Genomic DNA, 21,835 nt, shown 5'->3' with positions numbered 1-21,835 from the left:
CTCGCTTTATCTGCAAATTTCCAAATTCTTTCACATTTTCCCTTCAACCTAATATCTTAATTCTGTTGCTTTATTAATCCATCCAGTTGTGCAGCATTCAGGTTGTTTGAAATCCACTCATATTGGTATGGGAAGTACTTAACCACATTAATGATCCAGTGTGACTTCTTCTTCCTGAATTTTTGCTATACATATTCTTCCTAGGAAAACAGAACCGTTATAGCAATGCACCTTTCCTTTATGTTCCCAGAGAGACCAGTATCCCACTGAAATATGCTGATTCTGTGGTGGTACAGTTGGTCCAGGAGTGTGATGTTCCCTTTTACAGACACAGAGAGATGCAATGCGTTCACGCTCTGAATTCCCAGCACCTATCTCTGTGTATCCCTGCGTGCAGGGTGTTCGAAAGGCTGTATGGAAACAGCTGCTTGTTTTTTAAACAGCAGAAACATACAGTTTTCTTAAGGATTTGAAAATTTTATTTAAACAAGCTTTTGGGAAAAACAGCCACAGAGAGGGAGGATGATTTGAGGGCCCTTATATCAGTCCTTCTGGGTGGAACAACGCATCTCTTCTGCGATCACCATTTTGTTTCTCTTTCTGGAAAAAGAAGAAGATGGTGGCGCTCATTTTCGCTTGGTTTGCATTTCCGAGCAAACTCTGTGGATGAAGATGTGATCAATTTGTATAGGAGCAGAGCAGTGTTTCCCGCATGTCTTTATTGGATTTTTGTGAGCTTTCCCTTGCCGGGTCGTACATGCAGTGAAACCTCATAAATGTGGCGGTGGAATTTTTCCTCCTGAATTGTATGCCTCAAACATGCTCTAGCTCCATTGTAAATGCTGAAAGGGAAGATTGTTGAAAACCTGCAGAACTGAATTTCTGAGTCAAACTGGAGGTTTAGAATATGGTATTTAGCTCTGGTTAGAGCCATACTTTAAAAAAAGCAGTGGAGCTGGGGGAAGGGAGGGAGGCACAGAGAAGCAGTGAGGTTAATTCTAGGTCTGACAAACCAGAGTGCCTGAGAAACTAAATCTATAGAGTTTAGTTATAGGAGGCCAAAAATGTTCTTACAAAGTGTCTCAGGCTCTGAGGCAGTGAAGATAATATCAGCCACAGCTACTCTCCACAGGAAGAGAGGGAACGGATGTAGAAATTAGAGGCGTTTAGGACCACAAATAAAAAACATTTTTCACTCAGTCCTTAAAAGTCGCTTCCCCGATACAGAATTATGTGGTGCAGCTAGAGTGTGACACCAAGGAAATGGAGGGAGCCTTAGAAACCTAACAGCTGGGTCTTGTACCCTTCATAAGTGTTGCCCTCTGCTCTGCGTTTTAGAAGACTTTGCTCTGTGCTTTTTTTGGTCTGGCATAAAATTAGTTAAATGAGGCTGTGTAAACATGGAAAGCTTTGAAGATTTAGTTTAGTGTTTCTAAATAAATACAAAAGACTGCCCATACATGATCCTGTGTGGGAGAGGATGGGTTGGCCCATAAAGAAGAGCATCCTTCTTCATTTGCATATTGGTGCTGGTGGTTTTTTTCAGACGGTGACTATCGGAATGAGGGCCGGGTACCTAATTTGTGTTCTCCTTGTCCTCTATGTACTCCTCTGTCCACCTAAAACTATTGTTTGTCCACCGTGTGACTTGGGAGCAAAGAGTTTTTGCTGTTGTACTGGTTCTTGCAGCATTGTGCACGTACCAGATAACACCTCCTATCCTGAGCTTAAGTGTGTCATGCCAATAATAGCATTAAGGTTTCAAACTGAAGGAGGGATACTTTTTTTGTGGTGTTTAATGATTAATTAGGTCAAATTCTCCAAAATTAGATTGCTGGAGAAGGAATGGGCCAACAATTTGCATTTTTTCACAAAATCTTGCAACAGAAGCTGGTGTGGGCTGATTTCATCTCCTCCCCCGCTACATGCTCTATCCGATACCCCAAACTCATTTGTCCCCAGAAGAGGTTCATTTTTAAAATTGTATCCATTAATATCCCAATTTCCTTTTTTTCCCCCCTTTTCAAATCTTGCATTAAACCCCTGTAGATTCTGCTTTAAGTAGGCAATTAAGCTAACAACATAATTATATCCCTTAATGCTCATTTTAACCGGTTTAGAGAAGAAACAAAGGGGAAAAGCAGCTTCAAATATATGGAAATAAAAGCTCCGTTGTAAAGATACTTTTGATACCCATGTGATAATTTGTCAGAAGTGCGTAGTTTGCCCATTAGTGGCTGTAAGGAAGCCTGGAGGTCACAGTTTAAGGGGCTTACAAGCAATATGGAGTTTTACCTTCTAAGTGTCCTTTTTCTGAACCCTCTTCCGGCTGCAAATTTAGGGGAATCTCAGGAGACTTGAGAGTATGTCCACTTAATATTGCAATATAGTGGCTGCATAGCTGTGGTATGATAGGTTTTTCTTTCTTTTTTCTTTTTTTATTACCTAGGCAATTAGTCACAAGAGACCAATACACTGAGTCCACAAGCTGCCGCCTTACCATATGCATGAGTGGAAAATGGTGCACTGCAAAATAACATTGATGGAGAATTATTGTAGTGAATCTGTGCCAATTTAGTGAAGCTCCTTTACTATCTGTACAGAGCCAGACGCAAAGGGGAATCACTGCTTAGTGTCCTCATGATAACAAGCAGAATAACTTTGATTCCATTTGTGGTTTTCTGCAGAGCACACAACATCCACAAAAATCTGTTTGCTAGGCACAAAGTTTTATGAAGACCCTCCAAGCTTCAAGACAGGAAACTTCTTTGGCATCTCAAATTTTGTTGATGAATCCAAATACTTGGTCGGAGTCAGATTTTCTGAGGTTAGCTAGTGACTCTGAAATACTAATATTGTAGTGCAGGAAAACAAAACTGTAGATGTTGCTGTCTTTTACAGAAATGTGCGTTCATTTCCACTTTCCTTTGCCCATTGTATTTCTGCTGAGGAAATGGAGGTGCCATTCCATCGGCTTGACCCATGCCTGAGGACCCCAGTGCACAATGATACAGAGCATTACTGGTCTGTATGGATTGTGTCTTAGCGTGTGAATGGCAGTGATTTAGATGCAGTGAGGAGTATCAACTTGACCTTCTTTTCTGGATCATTCAGATAGGAGAAAAAAAAAACCCCCAATATTTATCTTTCTTAAGAAAAGGGATGGGGATATAGAGGTAACCTAGTGCTAATGCCAGTTGTGATCCTTGAGTAGCGTCACTTGGATGTCAGTACGAACATGTAGCCATGTTGCGTGTCCAGTCACGTTGGCTGTGATGTGCAGGAACTGCACTTGCTGGGATTAGGGAGCTTAGACAGGGAAATATTTAGACAATTACTGCTTTAAGAGGTTTGATTAGACCTGCAGGAATGTTTTCTCACGTGCTCACCTGTCTCTAGGAAGCATTGCTGGGATCAGAAGATTCCTCACAAGGAATCAATCCAGTGAGCATCTCTTGGAGCCGTGGTGTCATGGACTTGGGCTTCTGTTATCTAGCAAGAAAAGAAGGCTTACTGTTTAATTTTCTTTACGCTAAGAAATACCTGTTAGTTAACAAGAATTTTCCATTTTTGCCAAAGCGGTTTGAAGCCAACAAAGTAGGAATTAGAAATTCTCTATCTCATTTCTAGTCTGCTGAGCCGTCCAATCCATGACTTGCTGTGCTAACAGTAAAGGGAAACTACAAACGAGCTTTAGGGAGGTGATGTTTCTTACATATAGTTTTTCTCGGATTGTGATTGGCAAAGGAATACAGTATAATTAATCAGATGTTGGCCTTCTGTCTTTAAAATAAATGCTAGATAAATGAGTGAAGGAATTGGATGGAAGGATGGGTTTTTCTTTGTTTTGAATAACATCTATTGCATGACTTGCCAGTGCAAGAGGAGGGAGTATTTTCATTGTAACATCCTAATTATCTCCGGTCCCTGTTCAGTCACGATACTGCTTGTTTCGGCATGGTAAAGCTTGCCTGTGGGACACTTGCAGGGCTGTTGAGTCTGTGCCCTAACATGCTGGAGCAATTTGACCTTACGCTTTCTCTGATTAGGCTAGGCTATAGAAACGCCTTGTTGGCAGGGTTCCTGCACACAGGTTGCCTGTCTCTTTTCTCTTCACGGAACATACAATGTCATGGCCTGTTGCCAAGTGCCTGTAGACCCAGAGCAGATCCTTAGACTCACTGTAGCTTTAGCAAACGCTTGTCTGTAGCTCCTACCTCAGGTTTCTGCTCACCCCTTCAATGATACTTGTTCTAAGAAGTGAAGAGGCACATGGCGTTTTTAAAGAACTACAGGAAACCGCATTTAAATTGGTCAGCTAAAGACTGCGGTAAATACCCACCCTGCCTCAGTTTGTCACTTTTGAGCATTTGTAGGCCTTATGATGAAGTTCTCTGATAAGACTGTTTCACTCTGTCCTGCCCTTGCCGGAGTGTGTGTGTCTTGTCCCTGCCTCTCTGTAGCTAGCCTTTTGCTAGACTCAGGAACATCTCCTGTGTCCTCCTCTGAGCTGAAGTCGGTGTGGAAGCAAAGTACATCAAAGCAGAAGGCCCCATCAGTGTGAATGGAGTTTGCATTGTCTTGGGTATTCAGAGACAGTCTGCAGAATTTATAGATCATCTTTCACAGACTCCTTGAATTGTGAGAGCTTCCCATATTTTTAAACCCTCATTTTGAAAGTTATGTGCAGAAAATAATTTTTATACTTAAGAAATTTTCCAGATGTTCAGTAGAGTAATCTACTGTGATTATCTACTGGTGATGTGCCATAAGCCAATCCTGAAATTTGTCTTCCTGAGAAATTTTTTGGTGTGGTGCACCGTGTTTCTTGGGTATAAAACCATTTGTACAGAAGATATGCACCACTGCTGCTGAGGTTTATATATGATCTGAGTGTAAAACAGTCTACCCATGGTGAAGAAGGTCTGTTCATTGTTGGGCTTTGCCACAGAACGAAGTGTAGTAAGCTTGATTTTCTTTGGAAAAGCTTGTGGCAGTTGGCGCATGTGAGCTTTTCCAGCCCAGCATCTTCTGCGCTTTATAGTTCTGGGGGTCTATAGTGGAAAGGAACAGGCTGACAATAGGAGAGTTTCTGGTGACACATCTGGAAGAGGAAACAGCCTGTGGCCTAATTTATTTTGCATGCAAAGGACTACAGGTATGTTACACTGGGTTCATTGCTCTTTTCTCAACTTGGAGGCAGAACCAGCCCTATCGGGCACTGGCAGCAGCTGGGTGTATTGCTTGTGTTGGTGGAAAATCCATACCTCACTTGCAAATTATGCTTTAACGCTTGGGCTCAGGGATTTCCCTCTAATTTTTAGACATGACCCAAGGCTGCTTTTGAATTTTGCGGAGGTAATCACACTTGCTTTCTTTCCCTTGGAAAGAGTTTGCAGCAGCTGTTGGCCTGCAGACTTCTCAGAGCACTAATGATGCAGCCTGCAAAACACAGGCCTGAAATGGATTCCATAGGAATCCTTGTACCTCTTTTCACATCGTGGTAACAGTTCTCCCAAACTGCTCTGACAAATCTGTCTAGCTACTGGGCTGTGCAAATAATAGGTTTTTGGTTTCTTGAAGCTCTGACAAATTGAAAAATTCCTTTTCAGGTTGAGCCAAAAGAAAAATATATTGATTTTAATTTTTGTTGTGGATGAGAAAATAAGAAATATCATATTGGGTTGCATAGTTCTGGGCTGAATAAAATCTGGGGCTTGCAACTGTTTTGTTTGGATTTTGAGCACATCCTACAGTTCTTACTTTAAAAAAATAAACAAGGTGGATGTTTTGCCTGTATGAATCAGAAAATTTTAAATGTCTTTTTGAAAATGAGTGTCATATTCTATTGTATGAATAGTTCAACAAAAATGACACTAATCCACACAATGGCTGGTCTTGCTGTATCTGCATTTTGGCTGAAAATAATTTCCCTGCAGCTCTGTGCCCTCATTTTTCCAGGTCCGTGAACTAGAGAATTGAAGGTCGTGTTGTCCAGGCCTGTGTGATGCTTGTCCCATACAAGCTGCCTGAAAAGCAGTTTCTTAGCCCATCGCTATGGGATGATGGGAGGTAGATTGTGGCCTCCCAGGAGCCTGCGGTAGGTAGTGGGTGGGAGAGCGGGGAAGGGCGGCTTGCGGCGGGGGGAGAGCAGAGCAGATTTGGGAGAGGCGGCAGCAGCGATAGCGCGGCAGCCTCTCAGGTGGTCCTCTCATCCTGATGGTCTGTCTGTTCCTTAACTCTGGTATGTCCTGATTTTCAGAGGACCAGATGAAACATTTCCCACTTGGGAAGAGCCTCAGACGCAGCATCTAACGTCCCCCGTGTCGTAGCTGCTGGGGAGATGGGGTCTGTGTCGGGCACCTCAGTAGCGGGGCTGGTTTACCGACCGATTAATTGAAGGTGTCGATTTGGGAGTGACGAAAGAGAAGGTCGATGATGCGCTGTGGCCTCCTGCTCTTCCTGCTGCCATTCCCGCCGTGCGGCCGTGGCCCGGCTCTGCCGCCCGGGACGGTCGAGGACTCCGGGGTGAGGTTTGCTGGGCCGGTCTGCGGGCCAGCTGGCTCCTCCCTCGTCACGGTCCCTGCTGGCCCTAGTGAATCCATGGATTATTTAAAGGAGGGAAGCAGGGTCTCAGCAAGACTGCTGCTGGAGCGCCAGCAGCTTTAAATGTAGCTGGGAACAGTTGTTTTTCCTCTTTCCTTATTTTCCAGATTGCAGTAGTTCTCCAGGAAGCCAGCGAACCCACCCTCCTTTGCTCCGACCGAGAGCTGCTAGGGCTTTTTTTTTTCTTTTTGGTTCTTTTTTGTTTTTTCAATCTTGGAGGTTGGTTTGTTTGTTTATTTATTTATTTATATCTGCTCAGGGAGTTGATCTGGTGATATTTATAGATTTGTGGTTGGCTGATGGGAGTTATTTTGCAATCAAAATTTCTAAGATTTCTACTTTAAGCCTGTTGGTTTTTTTTTTCCCAACTTCATCCCCCCTCCTTCCTTTCTTTTTTCTCTTTTCTTTTTTCTTCCTTCCTTTCTTTCTTTTTTATTTTTGGGGGAACGGGGCAGACTAAGCTGCTTCTGAAATTTTCCCCCTGTAATTACTGCTCTTTTTTTAAGTTTGAAAAATTCATCCAGCTTTGTGTGCCTTCCCCCTGCCCCACCCCGCTACTTATTTAGAGATCAGCATGGTTTGACTTCTTTCCCTTTCCAAAGCAAAATTACCATCATTTCATGCTATTAAAAAAGCCAATCAAACAAAAATCTGAGGGAAGGTGACGTCCCCTAGTTAAACTTTCATCGGTAAATGTTTGTTTAGTTTCAGTCTGTTAGCCCATCTCGAAATGCTATAAGGCAAGAAGACTCTTTCATATGGAAACCCCTTTTCACAGGCTGTACTCCCTTTCCTGGCAAGAGACTGGGTGTTTCCTATGCTTCAGGAGCCAAAGCGTGTTGTGCCGAATCCTGCTCTACCAATCTGCAGAAATGAGTGGTTCTCTCACATTTGCCTATTTTTGAACCAATACAGGGACATAAGTGGGGGTTTTGTTTAAAAGGGCAGAATTTTTATTTTGTTAAATGAATGATCATCCTTGCTAGCACTGGGAACGGGCTTTGCTTGGTCTGTGGTGCCGTCCCTGCAGGGACGGAGACGTGGGCACGCGCCGGCTCGTTCTTACGTTCGTATTACTAGCACCATGCCAATGTGGCCAGTGTGCATATGCCCACTGAGTTGTTTCTCAGATGATGCTTTTTTAAAATTCTAGATACACATTTTTCTGCTATGGATTATCATGAGTTTGACAAATGTTTAGTTTTTCATCACGTACCTCAGATTTAAACTAAACTTCAGAAGTACCTTGCATCTGTACAGTGCTGGTTATTATGGAGGAACCAAAAGTGTTCTCCAAAGTTTTAAGAAGGAAAAACCCGACAACCCCAAAATGTACAATTCTGCCGAGGGATCGCATTACCTGCCTCTGAAACCCGGATAACTTAGCTGTGAGCCGAAGCAGCTGTTCTGGGGCAGGCATCACATTCTCCACAGATTTAAAGGGCAGAGTTTTAGTTATGAAAGTTTCTTCCAAGAAGTAATTTATTACTAGCCTCTTTCTCGACTGTGAAATCTGTGAAGCTTTGGCCAGCGAATCTATCACAAGTGCGAGCAGTCCTCTGAGGGGCTGCACTCAGACGTTCTTGACAGGATTTTAAAATTTTTTTCTGTGCATTTTGGGTTGGGGCTTCTTTGGGATCCCAGACTCTTGCAAGAGCCCTGACAGCATGAGGCTGGGGAGGCAGCAACAGGACTTTGAGGTTTTATCGTGGGTGAAGGCAGATGGGTGGCATCCAGTTCTGAGATGGTTGTTCCTCTGGATATGGGTTGGGGTCAGCATGCAGAGAGCAGGCTTCCCACACCTAGGACAGACTCCTGATGTAGGAATGGAGGGAGGGTTTCTTTTGAGCCATCTTGCTGTCACGTACTTCACCTGCTTTAATACGTGTCATGATTGCAGGTTAGTTGTAAAAGAATGCACTCCTTTAGTTCCCGTGTAGGGTGGGAGCCTGTTTTTGTGTTGCAGAGTTGCATCTGAAAGAACATTGCCCTTGCTTTCAAATTCGGACATCCTGCTGTCTGGGAGCTTGAAGTATCTCCTGGTTGATCTTCACTGTTGCAGCCATGTATAAGAAAGGAGTGAGGTTCCTGAAGAGAGCTGTGTAATAGGAGACAAACCATGTCTACAAACCATGTTTGCAAACACCACCTCCAACCTGGAATTGCTCCTGCTAATATACCGGAAGCCTGTACTCTCTATAACATATATCTCACTTCATTAAACTGGTGCAAATGCCTGTGTATGTTTGCTCTTACTGTGATTTTGCGGAGGCTTATTTTGGCTTAGATTAAACTGTTCCCAGTTGACTTCTGCTGGAGTCTCTCACGTGCAGTGGTGTGAAAATGGCTTATCCTATTACCTCCCATCAGCTGAGCTGCAGTGACGGGCTGTGTACATGCTCCCAGCCCACTCCATTTGCAAGATGGCACGGTTTGTCTTAAAACTCAGCTCTGTGATCCCTTCCGTTGCATCATATCAGTGTGTGGTTGGGAAGGGTTGAAAGAACGCAGATGGATAGTTACTGGCAATTCTAGCACTGTTGGTAACTCGTAGTGTGTCGAGTTACCGAAACTCAATCATATGTTGTGTTCAAAAGCAAAACCTACCTACTAGGAACCAAGAGATGTGCCTATTCACAAACTTTTGCTCAGTTTGAACAAAATGTGTTTAACAGCATTTTTGTAGCAAACTGTGATTCCATGTATAGATAAGTCTTATTTTAAATTTTTCATGTGCACACATAGGTTGATAGATGTGTTTGTTTTATCAGGTTGGAAAACTGCCTGTAACAGGATTTTAAAAAAACTTGATTTCCTGAGTTTCTTGTGAAATTGGAAACCTGGAAAAATGAATGTATTTGTAAAATACTATCACATGACTCTTTATCCCTCTTTTCCCTCAAGTTAAAAAATAATAATACCCTCCTCCCCTCTTTCCCCCTCCCAAAAAGGTTTCATTCCATATACATATTCTATAAAAATATTTCCAGCTGTTTCTTTTACTGGGAAACTCATACCATCTGTAAACAACTGCTTCATTCACATAAATCTCTTATTTTGCCTGGTCACTCTTGTTTTCCAGCTCTTATAATATGAGAGTTTTGAAGTAATCAGTAAATGTTTTTTCTCCTCTTCATCCTCAATTTGATTATTTTTCTCCTTAAGAATGGAGTAGAAAGAACACTAAGCAACAGGAGATGAAAAAATAATATTTTGATTATTTTTCAGTTGCTTGTAATCAAGGAGAAACTCTTTAAATCCAAAGCAATTTGATTGATTGATTTAATTCATAATTTCATGACTCTCTTGAAAAAAAACAGTCTGAGGTGCATCTGATTGAAACTTTTTAAAACTTGTTTGAACATAGGTACTTTTAGGTTAAAATTTATATAATGTTCCCCTTCTGTCTACTTCTGGTAGAATATACTACTTGAATTTCACTAGGCTGCTATAGGAAAAAATTGAAATTCAAAGCACAGATTCTGCCAGTACTTTCAGCAAGTTCATAAAATTACTCATATGAATATTCCCTTGACTCAAAGGCAACTGCTGGCAATCCTTACACATGTCTATGACTATCTGAAGTATTAGGAGCCAAAGCAAGTGGTTGGTGACATGAAAATCTTGGTTATGTCAAAGGCAATCTTTTTTTTCACTTTCAAGACTGAAAAGCTGTAGAGTTATTCAGTGCATTAGCAAACTGATTGTGACACCCCCCCACTGCCCTTACATCAGTAGGCTGGCATTAAATCCAGAGGCTGGTTTTAGGCTTGCAGTCCGTTACGTAGATATATTGGGGTGGGAACTTCCTCAACGAAGTACGAAAAGTGCCATTAACGTAAATCTGGTAGTGCTGTTGGATGCGCATGGCCTGGTCAAAGAGTTTTAGCTTTACTGGTGTAGAAATTTACTGTGTAAGAAGCTTGAGATGACGAATAGCCAACCAGAATTATTTCCTTGCTAGTTCTGCATTTGGTCTCCCTGTTAAGAGCCAGCAAAACCTGCTTGTGCCCTTTTGAGCATGGATTAAACCTTTTCAGTTTGGAACCTTTCAGACGAACATCCAATTATGAGTTATTCAGACAACTAGGAAGTTGAGTAGACACAGGCAAAACACCCAAATTATTAAATTAAGATTATAAAAAGGGAAGGAAATAAAGAATAGGCAAGAAGCAACTACAATCAAATTTAATAAAAATAATTTCTAGATTTAAATCATATTTATTTATTTATTTATTTTGCCTACTTACAATTTTATTCTCTTCTGAAACTTTTCAGGCCTCCTCTTTGTCCAAGAAACGAATCTGGAGAGAAGCTTGGGCAACCCAATCCAGCCATTTTCAAGACCAAACAATGAAAAAAGTTAAAAGAAAAATAATTCCCTTGCCAACACAAAGAGAATTTGAAATTGGCATAGAGCAGGCCCCCGATTTAAGTCATAAGAAGTGAAAATACAAGAGTGAAAATATCATTCCCATTTCAGTATTTCCAATAAAATCTCTTGCTTATGTCTGACCTTTAGGCTGCTTAGTTTGATCAGCCTCTACGTTGGTTTCTTCATTAATAGTAGTATAGAGGCACCTAGCGGCTTTGCTGCAACTGGGAACCTGTGGGAAAGCCAGATGCTTTCCCCAGTGCACAGCTAGCGGTGTGAAATACTGTCAGCTTTTAATTAGCCCGTGTAACGCAGGGATGGGTGCCCAAGAGAGCCGAGACGTGGATAACTCATAACGTACGTAAATTGGACTATAGGAGCTCCTGCGTGCTTCCACTTTGGGGCTGTGCTGTAGAGGTTCTGGGGCTGTTGGGTCTGCTGTCCGTGCCAGGGTAGTTGCCCCACCGTGGGTGGGGAGAGCTGTGGGACGGGTTTTCCCCCATCATCTGTTGAAGCAGGTTGTTCATGGCAGAAGTGGCAAAGTGAAAGTGTCCTCTGAGAGTCGTGACTCTGAGGAAGAAGCCCGGGGGTGCGTTCGGGGCATTGCTGTGCTGACAGCCCTGCTGCCTTTGGTGGGTTGAGATGAGGGGGCCTGTTTTACCACCATGTCCTTCTGGAGTCAGCGCGGGGCACCCTTGCTGTATGCATCCTGCACCCGGTCACCCAGGACCACCTGAAGCGAGACACAAGCTTCTCCTTTACAGTCTTAGCAATTTCTCATGGTGAGAGGTCGTGGCATGCTTGGATTTTCTTGTGGGACTATGGTAATAACTCATTTCCCTTGTGTTCTCGTGATGGTCATTCAGTAGTGGTGAACCAGCCTGTGAACTCATTCCTGCTTAGCGAGACTGGCCCTGGGAATCACTGCCTTGTGCAGTTTGGGTGCAGAATCACGCTGATGAAGTTGTCATATTCGCAGGCTTAACCATGCGTCATTTTTCGTGATACCCATCCTCTTCAACGGATTGGCCTTCAGCAAGTAGCGGATGTGGCCGGGGGCCAGGATAAGATTAGGTGATGCTGTTTTCCCGGTTTGAAATTGCTTTGTGATGGCTGATTTCTTTTTATGATGAGCAACCAACTCAAACAGGCGTTTATTTGCATGTGTAAATTTGGTATATGTGTTCATGTGGATGAGATAGCTGCTTAATAAACCTCTTGAATTTTTGTGTGCTCAAATAAACACGCTCTGTACACGCAGATTTACAGACAGCCAATTGGAGAATTGCTGGTTAATTGTGTCCCCAAGTGCAGTATTAAATGTAAGAGTGTTCAGTCTATTAGATGTGTAGGAGCTAGGGACGGATGTTACAGCACTTCAGGTTAAAGTCACCTTGATGGTTTCCTATGAATGAACTTTGGAGATTTTAATGTTAAAAAAAGTCTTTTTGTGCTAAAGCTGGGTTTAAATAATGCACGTGCCCAGGAGGAAACGTAGCCGTGTCATGGTACTTTCCTCTTGCACTGTAGACTTACTTGCATGCTGTGTTGAAAAGTGTAGAAAATATTTAAATAAATACATTTGTCCCTTAACATCTATGGGTGACTCTGTCCCAGCACAGTAGATGCTGCTGGACGGGCGAATCGGTGGGGTGGTGGTTAGTTCCTGGTGCTTGTAGTAAGAGCATGGCTCAGAGCTTTTGGTCCCGTCACATCTCAGGTGTCACAGAATGATTGAGGTTGGAAGGGACCTCTGGAGATCATCTAGTCTCACCCCCTTCTCAAACAGGGTCACCTCGAGCACGTTGCCCAGGTGCCCCCGCTGTCGTGATTACTGTGCTCTGATGCTGGAGATGGCTGACTACTTCCCTCCTGGGTGGTTTTGATTCATAGATTTCATTACCGCCAATCCTCGCTCGCCTTTCTGAAAGCTCAGCTCTGGCCTGCACGGGAGCTACACTCATTTCTGTGGCTGAGATGAAGACTCACTTCCTTTTTCCTCTGATGGCCTCAAATAGAAAATACTCCTTCAGTTCTCATCTTGGAAGATTTTTTTTTTTTTTAATGTAGGGTTTTCCCCATTGCTGCAGGAAGAAGTAGTGACCTCATCCTCCTGTGTGTGCTCTGTTTTTACCCGAAGCAAGAGTGCAGCTGAGTAGAAGGGAGAAATTCCCTCTGATGGTCAACGGCAGCTTTGACACTACTGTATTTTAAAATCCTGCTGGAATTCCAGACCCGCTTCTCGTCCTTGGCTCGGTGAGGGAGAGGTCGGTGCCAGCTCACGCTGGCAGCAGGGCTGCAGGCAGGAATTGCGAGAACCTCTGGAGTAATCGCCGTGGGGTTGCGCTCTGGCACGCGACACGCAACGGGCTTCTAGCCGAAGCTGGAGATTGGGAAAGGGAAGGCGGTGACCCTTGTTCCCAGTGAGACCGGCGCTTACATTGCTCCAGGAGGAGATGACCTGGTAGATCTCAAATTTCTTCCTCGTAGACTTTTTTCTTTTTTTGTTTTGGCTATTTTTGGAGGGGAAAGCTGATGCCAAGGAAAGATGCTGTGCGTTCCTCTTATCAAATGAACTTATTTGTCCCTCCCGGAAAGCTCACCTCTTTTAAAGGCTGCGGAAGGTAGTCTCTGAAAATTCTCTCAGGCAAAATATATGTATGCATGATCAAACATGGTATGAAAAAAACCAGTCTAAGGGGTTAGAGATACTTTTTCTTTGGGTGAGGGATGCCCTGTCTCCTGGAAGCCCAAGCGTTGGAGTCATGCTGAGGGCGATGGAGTTAACAGATCTGCTCAACCAGCGTTGTTCTGCGCTCTTAAAGTTTTGGTGGACGTTGCATGCCTTGGCATGGGTGAGAAGAGCAATTTGGGGAGAGTAGATGTGGGAGGACTGTGGTGTCTCCGCAAAATTCAGGAAATTGGGTTCTCTTTAGCAGCGTAGTGTCCCTGTTATCGGCAACAGGAAGCAAAAGATCCGAAAAACGGGCATGGATATATTTATGGGTCCTTGTGTTCTGCACATGTTTTTGTAGTGTTGTAGGGTTTCTTTTCTTTTCTTTTCCTTTTTTTTCCCCTTGCTCTTTAATGAAAATTAAATGGGAAACTGCCAATGTCTTAACCTTTGTTTAAAAATAAATAAATAAAAGCACTTCCTGCATTTGCTGTTGCTCTGAAGTTAATAATAATAGACAGCGCAGGTAGTCAGGCCTGTAGTTATTTTTATGGCACATTCCTTTGTGAGACCTGTTTTCAGTTGCTTATATTGTTGCCAAATTTTAATTATTTGGGGTGAAATTTTCCATGCTGGGTGTCTGCTTCTGGCTCATTTTTAAACTGTATGTGTGTTTTATGTGTCAACTAAAATTATTCAGATGTCTTAGAGAATGCGTTCAGGAAAAGTAGGTTGCTCTTTTTTTTTTTTTTTTTTTTTTTTTTTTTTTTTTTAACCTCAGGTAAAATAAACAATTCAGACCTCTAGCAAACAGTCCACAGAGTAAATCTGATTTAAGTCTGCCTTAGAACGGGGCCTGGAATCTGCACGGTGGGTCACCCTGGGAACAGGAATTCGATTTCTGCTCTTCTGTTGAAAAACTGGGAGAATTATAGGCTTAAGAGCCTTGTTAAAGTTTGGAGGCTTTGGAGCAAATCAGTAAGGTGTAGCTAATTTATGAATAAATAAAATATATTTAGTGAGCGGTTCTAATAAGCTTTCATACAGCTTTCATACACAAGCTTTTTGTATAGGCAGCCTGAGTTCTTACTCTGGAGGTCTTGCCTTTGCAGCCTTAGCCTTGGTTGAGCGTGGTTTTGGGTGGGATGGGGTGGAATCCAGCTCCCTTGCCCTCCGAGAGCTGCTTGCCGTGGAGGGCGCCAGGACGAGGGCTGCGGTCCCTGGGACCCTGCGCCTGGGAGTGGGTCTGAGCACGGTGCATAGGGATGCAAATCAGTGTGATTTGTCTAATTGTTTTCAATCAATGTGTAAATGATCAGGCAGAAAGCAGAAAATTTAAACCTATTGAAATTTCACTGAAGATTGTTATGCTTTTTGTTATTTTGTTATTTGTCGGTAACTGCTGAAATATTTTTTTACCTAGTGTTGCACTTTTTCCAAACATGCACTTTTTACTACCTATTTTCAGGTATTTCTCAGGGCAATTAGACATCTCTTTGGAGTCTTAATTTTTAATGCTTTACTTGTTAGGGGATGGCGGCTGGTACATTGCTTATTTACCACATGATTTACTTTTTGCTTACCACTTATTTGAGCAACATATGGATAGAAGCTTTACATTATGCATTTGTGCATTTTACAATAGAAATCTATTTGTATTAGTTAAATAAAACTACCTTAAATGTAGCAGGTATGTACAAAAGGAGCTTATGAAATCATCTTTTGAATTTTAAATGATTTTATCTGAGAGACAGTGTTACTAATTATGCCAGAGTAGGAGTGCATCTGTTTCAGAGCATGGTGTCCCTCAGAAGTTTAGAGCTGGTAGACCTCGTCCTCCCATGCTCAGAGACTGGCAGATGAACACAAACTCTGCTACTCTGCATTTTCAATTATAAGTGAAGAAGTCCTTGAATTAAATTAACTGGGTAAACTGGTATGCAGAAGCTTTTTCTTCACACTTTGCGAAGACACTACTTTGCAAAAGCTGCTCTGACATGTTTCAGCAAATTCTGGTTGTAGATGGTTAAATGATGACTTTAGCCATTCGCTGCTTTGACTTCATCCTAGCCTATTTGTACACCTTAAATAGCACTTTTTAAATACAGTGTTTTATTTTAAATAGATTAATAGTGTAGCCTTCAAAAGGCATTATAACTTCATATTTGATTCCAAATTGGTTCATTGCAAAATAAAATAAAAAATCTGATTGAAGTAAGGTTTTTTTTGTTTTGTTTTTGATTTTTTGTTTTAAAAATATATACATCTCCCAGTTTTTCCCCATGTGGAATGCAAGCCCCAAGGCAGAGCTCTGAGCTGGCTGTGGGCAGCACGCGGGATGGCTCTACTGAGATGCACCCTGTGCACTGGCCTGCCTGCTGCCTGGGTGAGTCTCTGTCCCCGTGGGTCTCCTCTGCCGTGTTTGGGGAGCAGAAGAAGGAGCTACTTTTTTGGATAGGGTCATGGAGATGGAGGACAGGACAGCAAGGGCAGTGCCACAATGGGGAATGAAGATGTTCTGCTGAACTCTAGTGATTCAGGTAGCTATTTCTCAGTCTCACAGTTTTGTTCCTGAAGGTGCAAGGAGAGAAAGGAGTGCCTGTGGGTGCTTGTCTCCGTGGCCAGAGATCACTGATGGCCTCTCAACCCTGGCCTGTCTCAAGTACGATGCCTGCCTTACCATGGTGGGCAAGTCCTCATGGTCACAGCTTGAGAGGCTGCAGGTAGGAGTAAGACCAGCAACAAGGTGTGGATCAGAGCTAGGCAGCCAGTGTCACTTGGGAAAGTCAGCAGGGAACAGGTGGAGTACAGAGACAAAGCTTGGGCTCCAGGCAGTCCATGGCCATGCTGTCTGTGGGAGCTGTCCTGGTTACTCTCCGCATCCTGTCGTTTGGCCTCTTTGGGAGGATGGCATTTAAACAAACAAAAATCTCTTGCTGTCTTTCAATAGAGTACGATGTTCAGGAGGATGCTAGGATGTGCCGTAAGCATGGTAAGTCCCGTGCTCCGAAATGGCTGGGAGTAGGATTCAGCCTGGGGTTTGGTGGATGTGTCTGCTGGCGGCAGAGCTGGGTGCCAGCTTTTGCACCCAGCAACAAAGGGCGCTGCCCAAGCCAGCCCTGCCACCAGAGACACGTCCACCAACTGGAGTCCTTTGGCTCCTTGGCAGCAAGGTTATTTTTGAAAGCGAGATTTGGTTTTAAATTGCTCAGGGTAGGAGCCACCTAACTGTAATCGAGGTAGGGTAGGGTTCTCCGCTTCACGCTGTGGTGCCCTTACCGTTTTCATGTGGACAGGAGAAGGAAGCCAGACGACTCACGCAGATTAAGCGCTGGATTGTAGGGTAGCTGAGGTTAGGTAAGAGTGACCACAGTTTTAGGTGTTTTTTCCCCAGCTGTAAAATGTCCCTGTTTTTACTTCCTATATACAGTTGCTAGTAACTTTCTGAAATAAATAAATATATAAAAGCTTGTAATTGTGTTTATTTTGCAAAGTTTGAGGAAATTGCCATAGTGGCTGGGTTTTTTTAATTTATTTTTTATTATGCTTTTGCACCTTCACATATTGTATATGACTGGAGGAAATTATCTACCCATTTTTCATCTGAGGAACGAGGAGACCGGATGTAGTAGTACTTAAAAACATGTTAATGGTCTCAGTGCTGTTTCTGGGGAATTTATTATTAAATAATCTTGCAGCCTTAGAATGGGCTGGGATTCGCTGTGCTCGATGCGGTACAAATGCTGAACAAAACAGATCCTGTTCCTAAGGAGTTGTAATCAAGATAAATTGATGTTGCAGAAAATTTGGCAGTTAATTGCATGTTTGGAAAGCGGATCAGTGTGCGTGCTAAACTGAAGGTTTTTGTTGTGCTTTTGGGAGGCGAGGCACCTTTTGGTGAGAGTGTGCTTGTTAAAAAGACTTCTGGAAGCTTGAAGACAACTAGATCTGATTTCACTCTGACTTGGCTCAGTGTTTAGGTCCGAATGGATCCAAACTGAGATGTTGGGCCTGGGGCTCGCTGCAGCCGTTGGCGATGCGCGGCATGGCACCCCAGCTCTGCCCACCTGCCGGGGTGGGTTTTGAGCGTTTCCCTGCTCGGGCAGCCTAGGGAAAGTGCCTGCTTTGGAGATGCCCTCCAAGGGGCCTGTTGGCTGGAGCTGGATCTTCTGCTTTTAGAACTCTTATTTCTTGTGGTTTCTTTTCTTTCTTTCTTCAAACAAAACATGATCTTCCCTGGCCTCTATCAGTTCTGAAATTCGAGGACTCCATAGAAAGCACTTGTACAAAGAGAGTTTTGGGCCCGTGCTTATATATGACGTGAGATGGGGAGAGGGTCTTGGTCCTGCAGGTTTGGGTGGGCTTTGGAAGGGCTCTGCACCCGCCTGCCAGGGGCACCGCTGGGAATTGCATTGAACGCTCGTGAGGCTTGCGCTGCTGCACCTCCCTTTCACGGCCTTCTCGGAGATGGGGTTGCAAAACCTCAGGACACGGATGCACGTGATGGACTGCTTTAGCTGATGTTCATGCACGTCTTGCCTTTTGCACTGCTATGCACTAAGTCCCGAGGGAGGAGGAGCCCATGAATTGCTCATGAGAAGAAGTCAAAAAGCAAAATAATTGGAGATAAAAAACAAACAAAAAATGTAAGAAGCAGTAGACAAAATGGGGAAATTGGGCAGGGGTAGTGCATGGAGTGGGGATGGTAAGCAAAAAGTGAAGATTTATGAACAAAAGTGGCATGTATGCCAGCCTTCTGGTGTCATCTCTTGTTTGGTTGCCTGCCTGCTGCCCACACTGAGTCTTGGTGCTACAGCTACAGCTGTGTGCACGCTTCACCCTACTCGGGGTTGCGCTGAGTTTTAACTTGCATGTGAGCATATCCGCCCAGACCTAGAGTCACTCAGTAGTGGTCCACAAGCATAGGGGCTAAAGTCATGTAGTCATTATTTCTAGTGAAATGAATTTCTCAAGTCTACATACAAATCTGAAAAAGAACATAAAATGAATTACATGCGTGATCCTTTGCAAACTAATATCTACATCAGGTTGGGCAGTGAATCATATGAGACACAAGCTGACACATGTACATAAGCAAGAATAAAACATGACATATTAGGATATCGACACACTTCATATCTGTAACACATTCCCCTTCAGAGCAAGTCCTGAACATGAATTCTTGCTTATAAGGAAATTCTTACTTATAAAGAAATTCTTGCTTACAAAAAAAAAAACCCCTTGCTTATAAAGAGGATGAATAAGTCTGCAAACTCGAGCCATTGCCCTGAGTTCAGGCTGGCTTGCTCACAGTTACTCACGTGTCCGTATGCTTCCCAAACTGAAATCTTCTAATTTTTTTGGTAAATAATATTTGATCTTGTCACTGGAATGGTACAGTGAGATAATCCTAATGCGCCTACATGAAGGCAGAGTTAAGGTTGTGTGTTTAGCTTTGACTTCTTTATTTTGTGCCGTTCATGGATACTTGTCTAGGCAACCTTTATATTCAGTAAGTATTTTTAATGTGGAGTTATAATTGCTGGAGCCCTTGCAATTTCTCTTTGATTCAGGAATGTAGCTCACAGTGTGACTTAGGAGGTTGAGTTTTACAGAAAGCTCTTTAAACTGATGGGAATTGTCGTGTACCCAATCTCTGAGGGATTTTAGATAATACAGATGCCCCAGCACCCCACAAGGTTTTTGCCCTGGCTGTATATTAAGACTCCTTTTTTTTTTTTCTCCTTTTTCTTTTTTTTTGGCTTTTTTTGCACACAGATCTAATCTTCTAGAAAATGCCCCGAAGGTTTGAGCAATCTACCAGTTGCAGGAACCCATAAAGCTTTTTTTTTTTCCATTGTGTAAGCATGACAAATCATTAATTTTTGATTGATTGCTTTGAATTATGGGTGCTCTGACATCCTTTCTGTAGCTGAACAGCTGTATAACAAATGAACATATCAGTGCTCACAAAAGATTGGAGATCTAACAGAAGCAATTACATTGTCAGCTCCTCCCTTCTGGCTTTTCCCAGGCAATGGAGGGAGGAAATTTTTTAACAGAAATTCCTCAAGTGGCTAACAATAATAATAAAAAAAACCTTTTTGTAATTGAATTAGATTTTAATCTCTTCATTGCTAGTGGATTTCTTAAACCTTCAGAAGGCAAGCTGTGTTTCTGCTTTGTGCAACTCGGAGAAACTCTTTGAACAAAATTTCACATTAGGAATTAAAAAATAAAACCAAATTGCAATTTTTGGTTGCTATTCCTTTAAGATTTCAGAATTGCACCAGTGCACTAAATGTGACCTCCATAACTTTTAAATTAAGAATTTATGCTGGCTTGAAATTTATGAAATATTTCAGCATGAAAGAAAGCCTTTTTCCCTCAGGAAAATTGAGCAATAAATCACAGCACTCTCGATTTACTGCCCTACAGCCAGCCAAAGATAGGATTTTTTTTTCCTTCCCCCCTTCGTTCTGAAAAAAAAAATGTAATCATATAAGACAGCTTAGCTGCTATCCTCCCACTCTCTAGAATTTTTAATTTCAGCTGTTTCTGCTTGGATTTATTTCCAATATTCCTGCTCGGCTTTTCAATTTCCTCAGTTATTAAATTTTAATTCAGTGCATTAGCATTTAAATTAAAAAAGGGTTTATTTTATCGAAATCGTTGGCTAGCCCCCATCCTGCTGCACATGAATTGCCTGTTTCTGCCATTTGCACAAAATGTGAAATGCAGCTAATATCTTTTAACTTATATTTGCACAAATTCAGAAATAAAATTTCTGGGTTTGGAATAATATTGTCTTTCCAAGGAAGCCTCTAATCAGAGAACTGGGGGAAAGACACAGTGCCTGGCAACTTTAAGAGGCAAAAACAGTAGTTACTCCCTGATAATCCCGTTCTAACGACAAGCAGGTATTGAATTAGACAATTCATAAATAACTGAGGGAGCTGTGCTTGACTTGACCCTTCTAATTAGGGAGCAGGACAGGTATGTTTAGAAAACAAACACAAAGCCAGCTTGTGACTGGATCCAGTGTTCAACTCTCTGCAAATTGGTATTTAAGAATAGTTTGTCCAGGAGAGCAGGGACTTGGATGAGTCAAGATTTGGGATGAAGGGGGATTATTCTGGGTTTAATTTTGCATTCTGCATGCCTTCCTGGTCGGGTCACTTAACCTTTTGTTTGCTGCTCCCTCCCCTCCTAACAAGGCTCACGTCTGCTCGTCGCTCAGGGGCACGTGCGGCTTGGTTGGGTGCAGGAAAGGGGAGCTGGACCTCGGTCGTGGCCCTGGCACAGATGTTCCCTGTGCCCTTGGACAAGTTAATCTCCTTGGGCCAGGTTCAGCTGGGGTAAAGTCCCCTGGAGTCCCTCTGCCTCATGTCTCAGTTGAGTGGCTCCAGGCCTTCAGAGCAAACATGAGCCACAGTGTCTTTTAGGTGTAATTTTAGGCCATCTGAGTTTGGATGCAATTTTAGGCCATCTGAATTTGGGTGTTTTTGCCTTATTTTCCCTCCGCAAAGGGAGGATTCTTATTTTAAACTTCAAAGGGCTCCAACATAGCACAATAAAATAATTGCACAAGATATCTCCTACCAGTTGCTACCAGCATGGTGTTTTTGGAGACATCGTCAAGGGCATATGCACTGGGGAATAAACTTTGAGTTCTCAGAAAGTTACCTCACTTGTGGAGCTATGTCTTAAATTATGCCTCAGTCTACTGAAAACTTAATGCGTGTACTTGGATTTAAGTGCATGACACGTCCTGCCAAAATTGAGAATTGAGCATGTGTGTAATTCAGAATGGAAAAACCCAAGGTATTTTTGGTGCAGAGTGCTAGCAGGAAGAGTTGGAGTGCAATCTTGCCTTTCTTATCCTAAACAGCCTTTTTTAATATCTTTTGCCCCCTAGGCTGACGAGAGCAACAGTACTGGAAGGAGGAGCTCTTCAAGCAGGTATGTGGATGTTTTTCTCTTTTCTGGTGGGGTGTAATGGGCAAATCTGGCTCTCTGCTCTGCCTGTCTCTGGAGCAGGAGTGGTGGAGGAGCAACCACACAAGAAGGGCAAGGCAGGGACTTTTAGAGCGCAGGAACCATACACCCATTTTTGCATTGTGCTAAATGGATAGATTGATGAAAGATAATTCTGACCTTGGGGGTTGCAAGGAAATGCT

The 21,835-nt window shown here is 42.9% G+C and overlaps 1 protein-coding gene across 15 annotated transcripts in view; it reads left to right on the top strand.

Annotated features, from left to right (window-relative positions):
- Positions 1-21,835, top strand: part of ZNF618 (zinc finger protein 618) — a 179,202-nt gene that overhangs the window by 56,927 nt on the left and 100,440 nt on the right. For all 15 annotated transcript variants that reach the window (XM_064523588.1, XM_064523585.1, XM_064523596.1 and 12 more), the window contains exon 2: positions 21,574-21,617. In XM_064523588.1, coding sequence (XP_064379658.1) covers positions 21,574-21,617 — 44 coding nt within the window. The remainder of the gene's footprint in view (positions 1-21,573; positions 21,618-21,835) is intronic.

Source organism: Dromaius novaehollandiae, chromosome 20 (assembly GCF_036370855.1).
Source record: "Dromaius novaehollandiae isolate bDroNov1 chromosome 20, bDroNov1.hap1, whole genome shotgun sequence".
Taxonomy (NCBI): domain Eukaryota; kingdom Metazoa; phylum Chordata; class Aves; order Casuariiformes; family Dromaiidae; genus Dromaius; species Dromaius novaehollandiae.
This window is presented reverse-complemented; position numbering and strand designations above follow the sequence as displayed.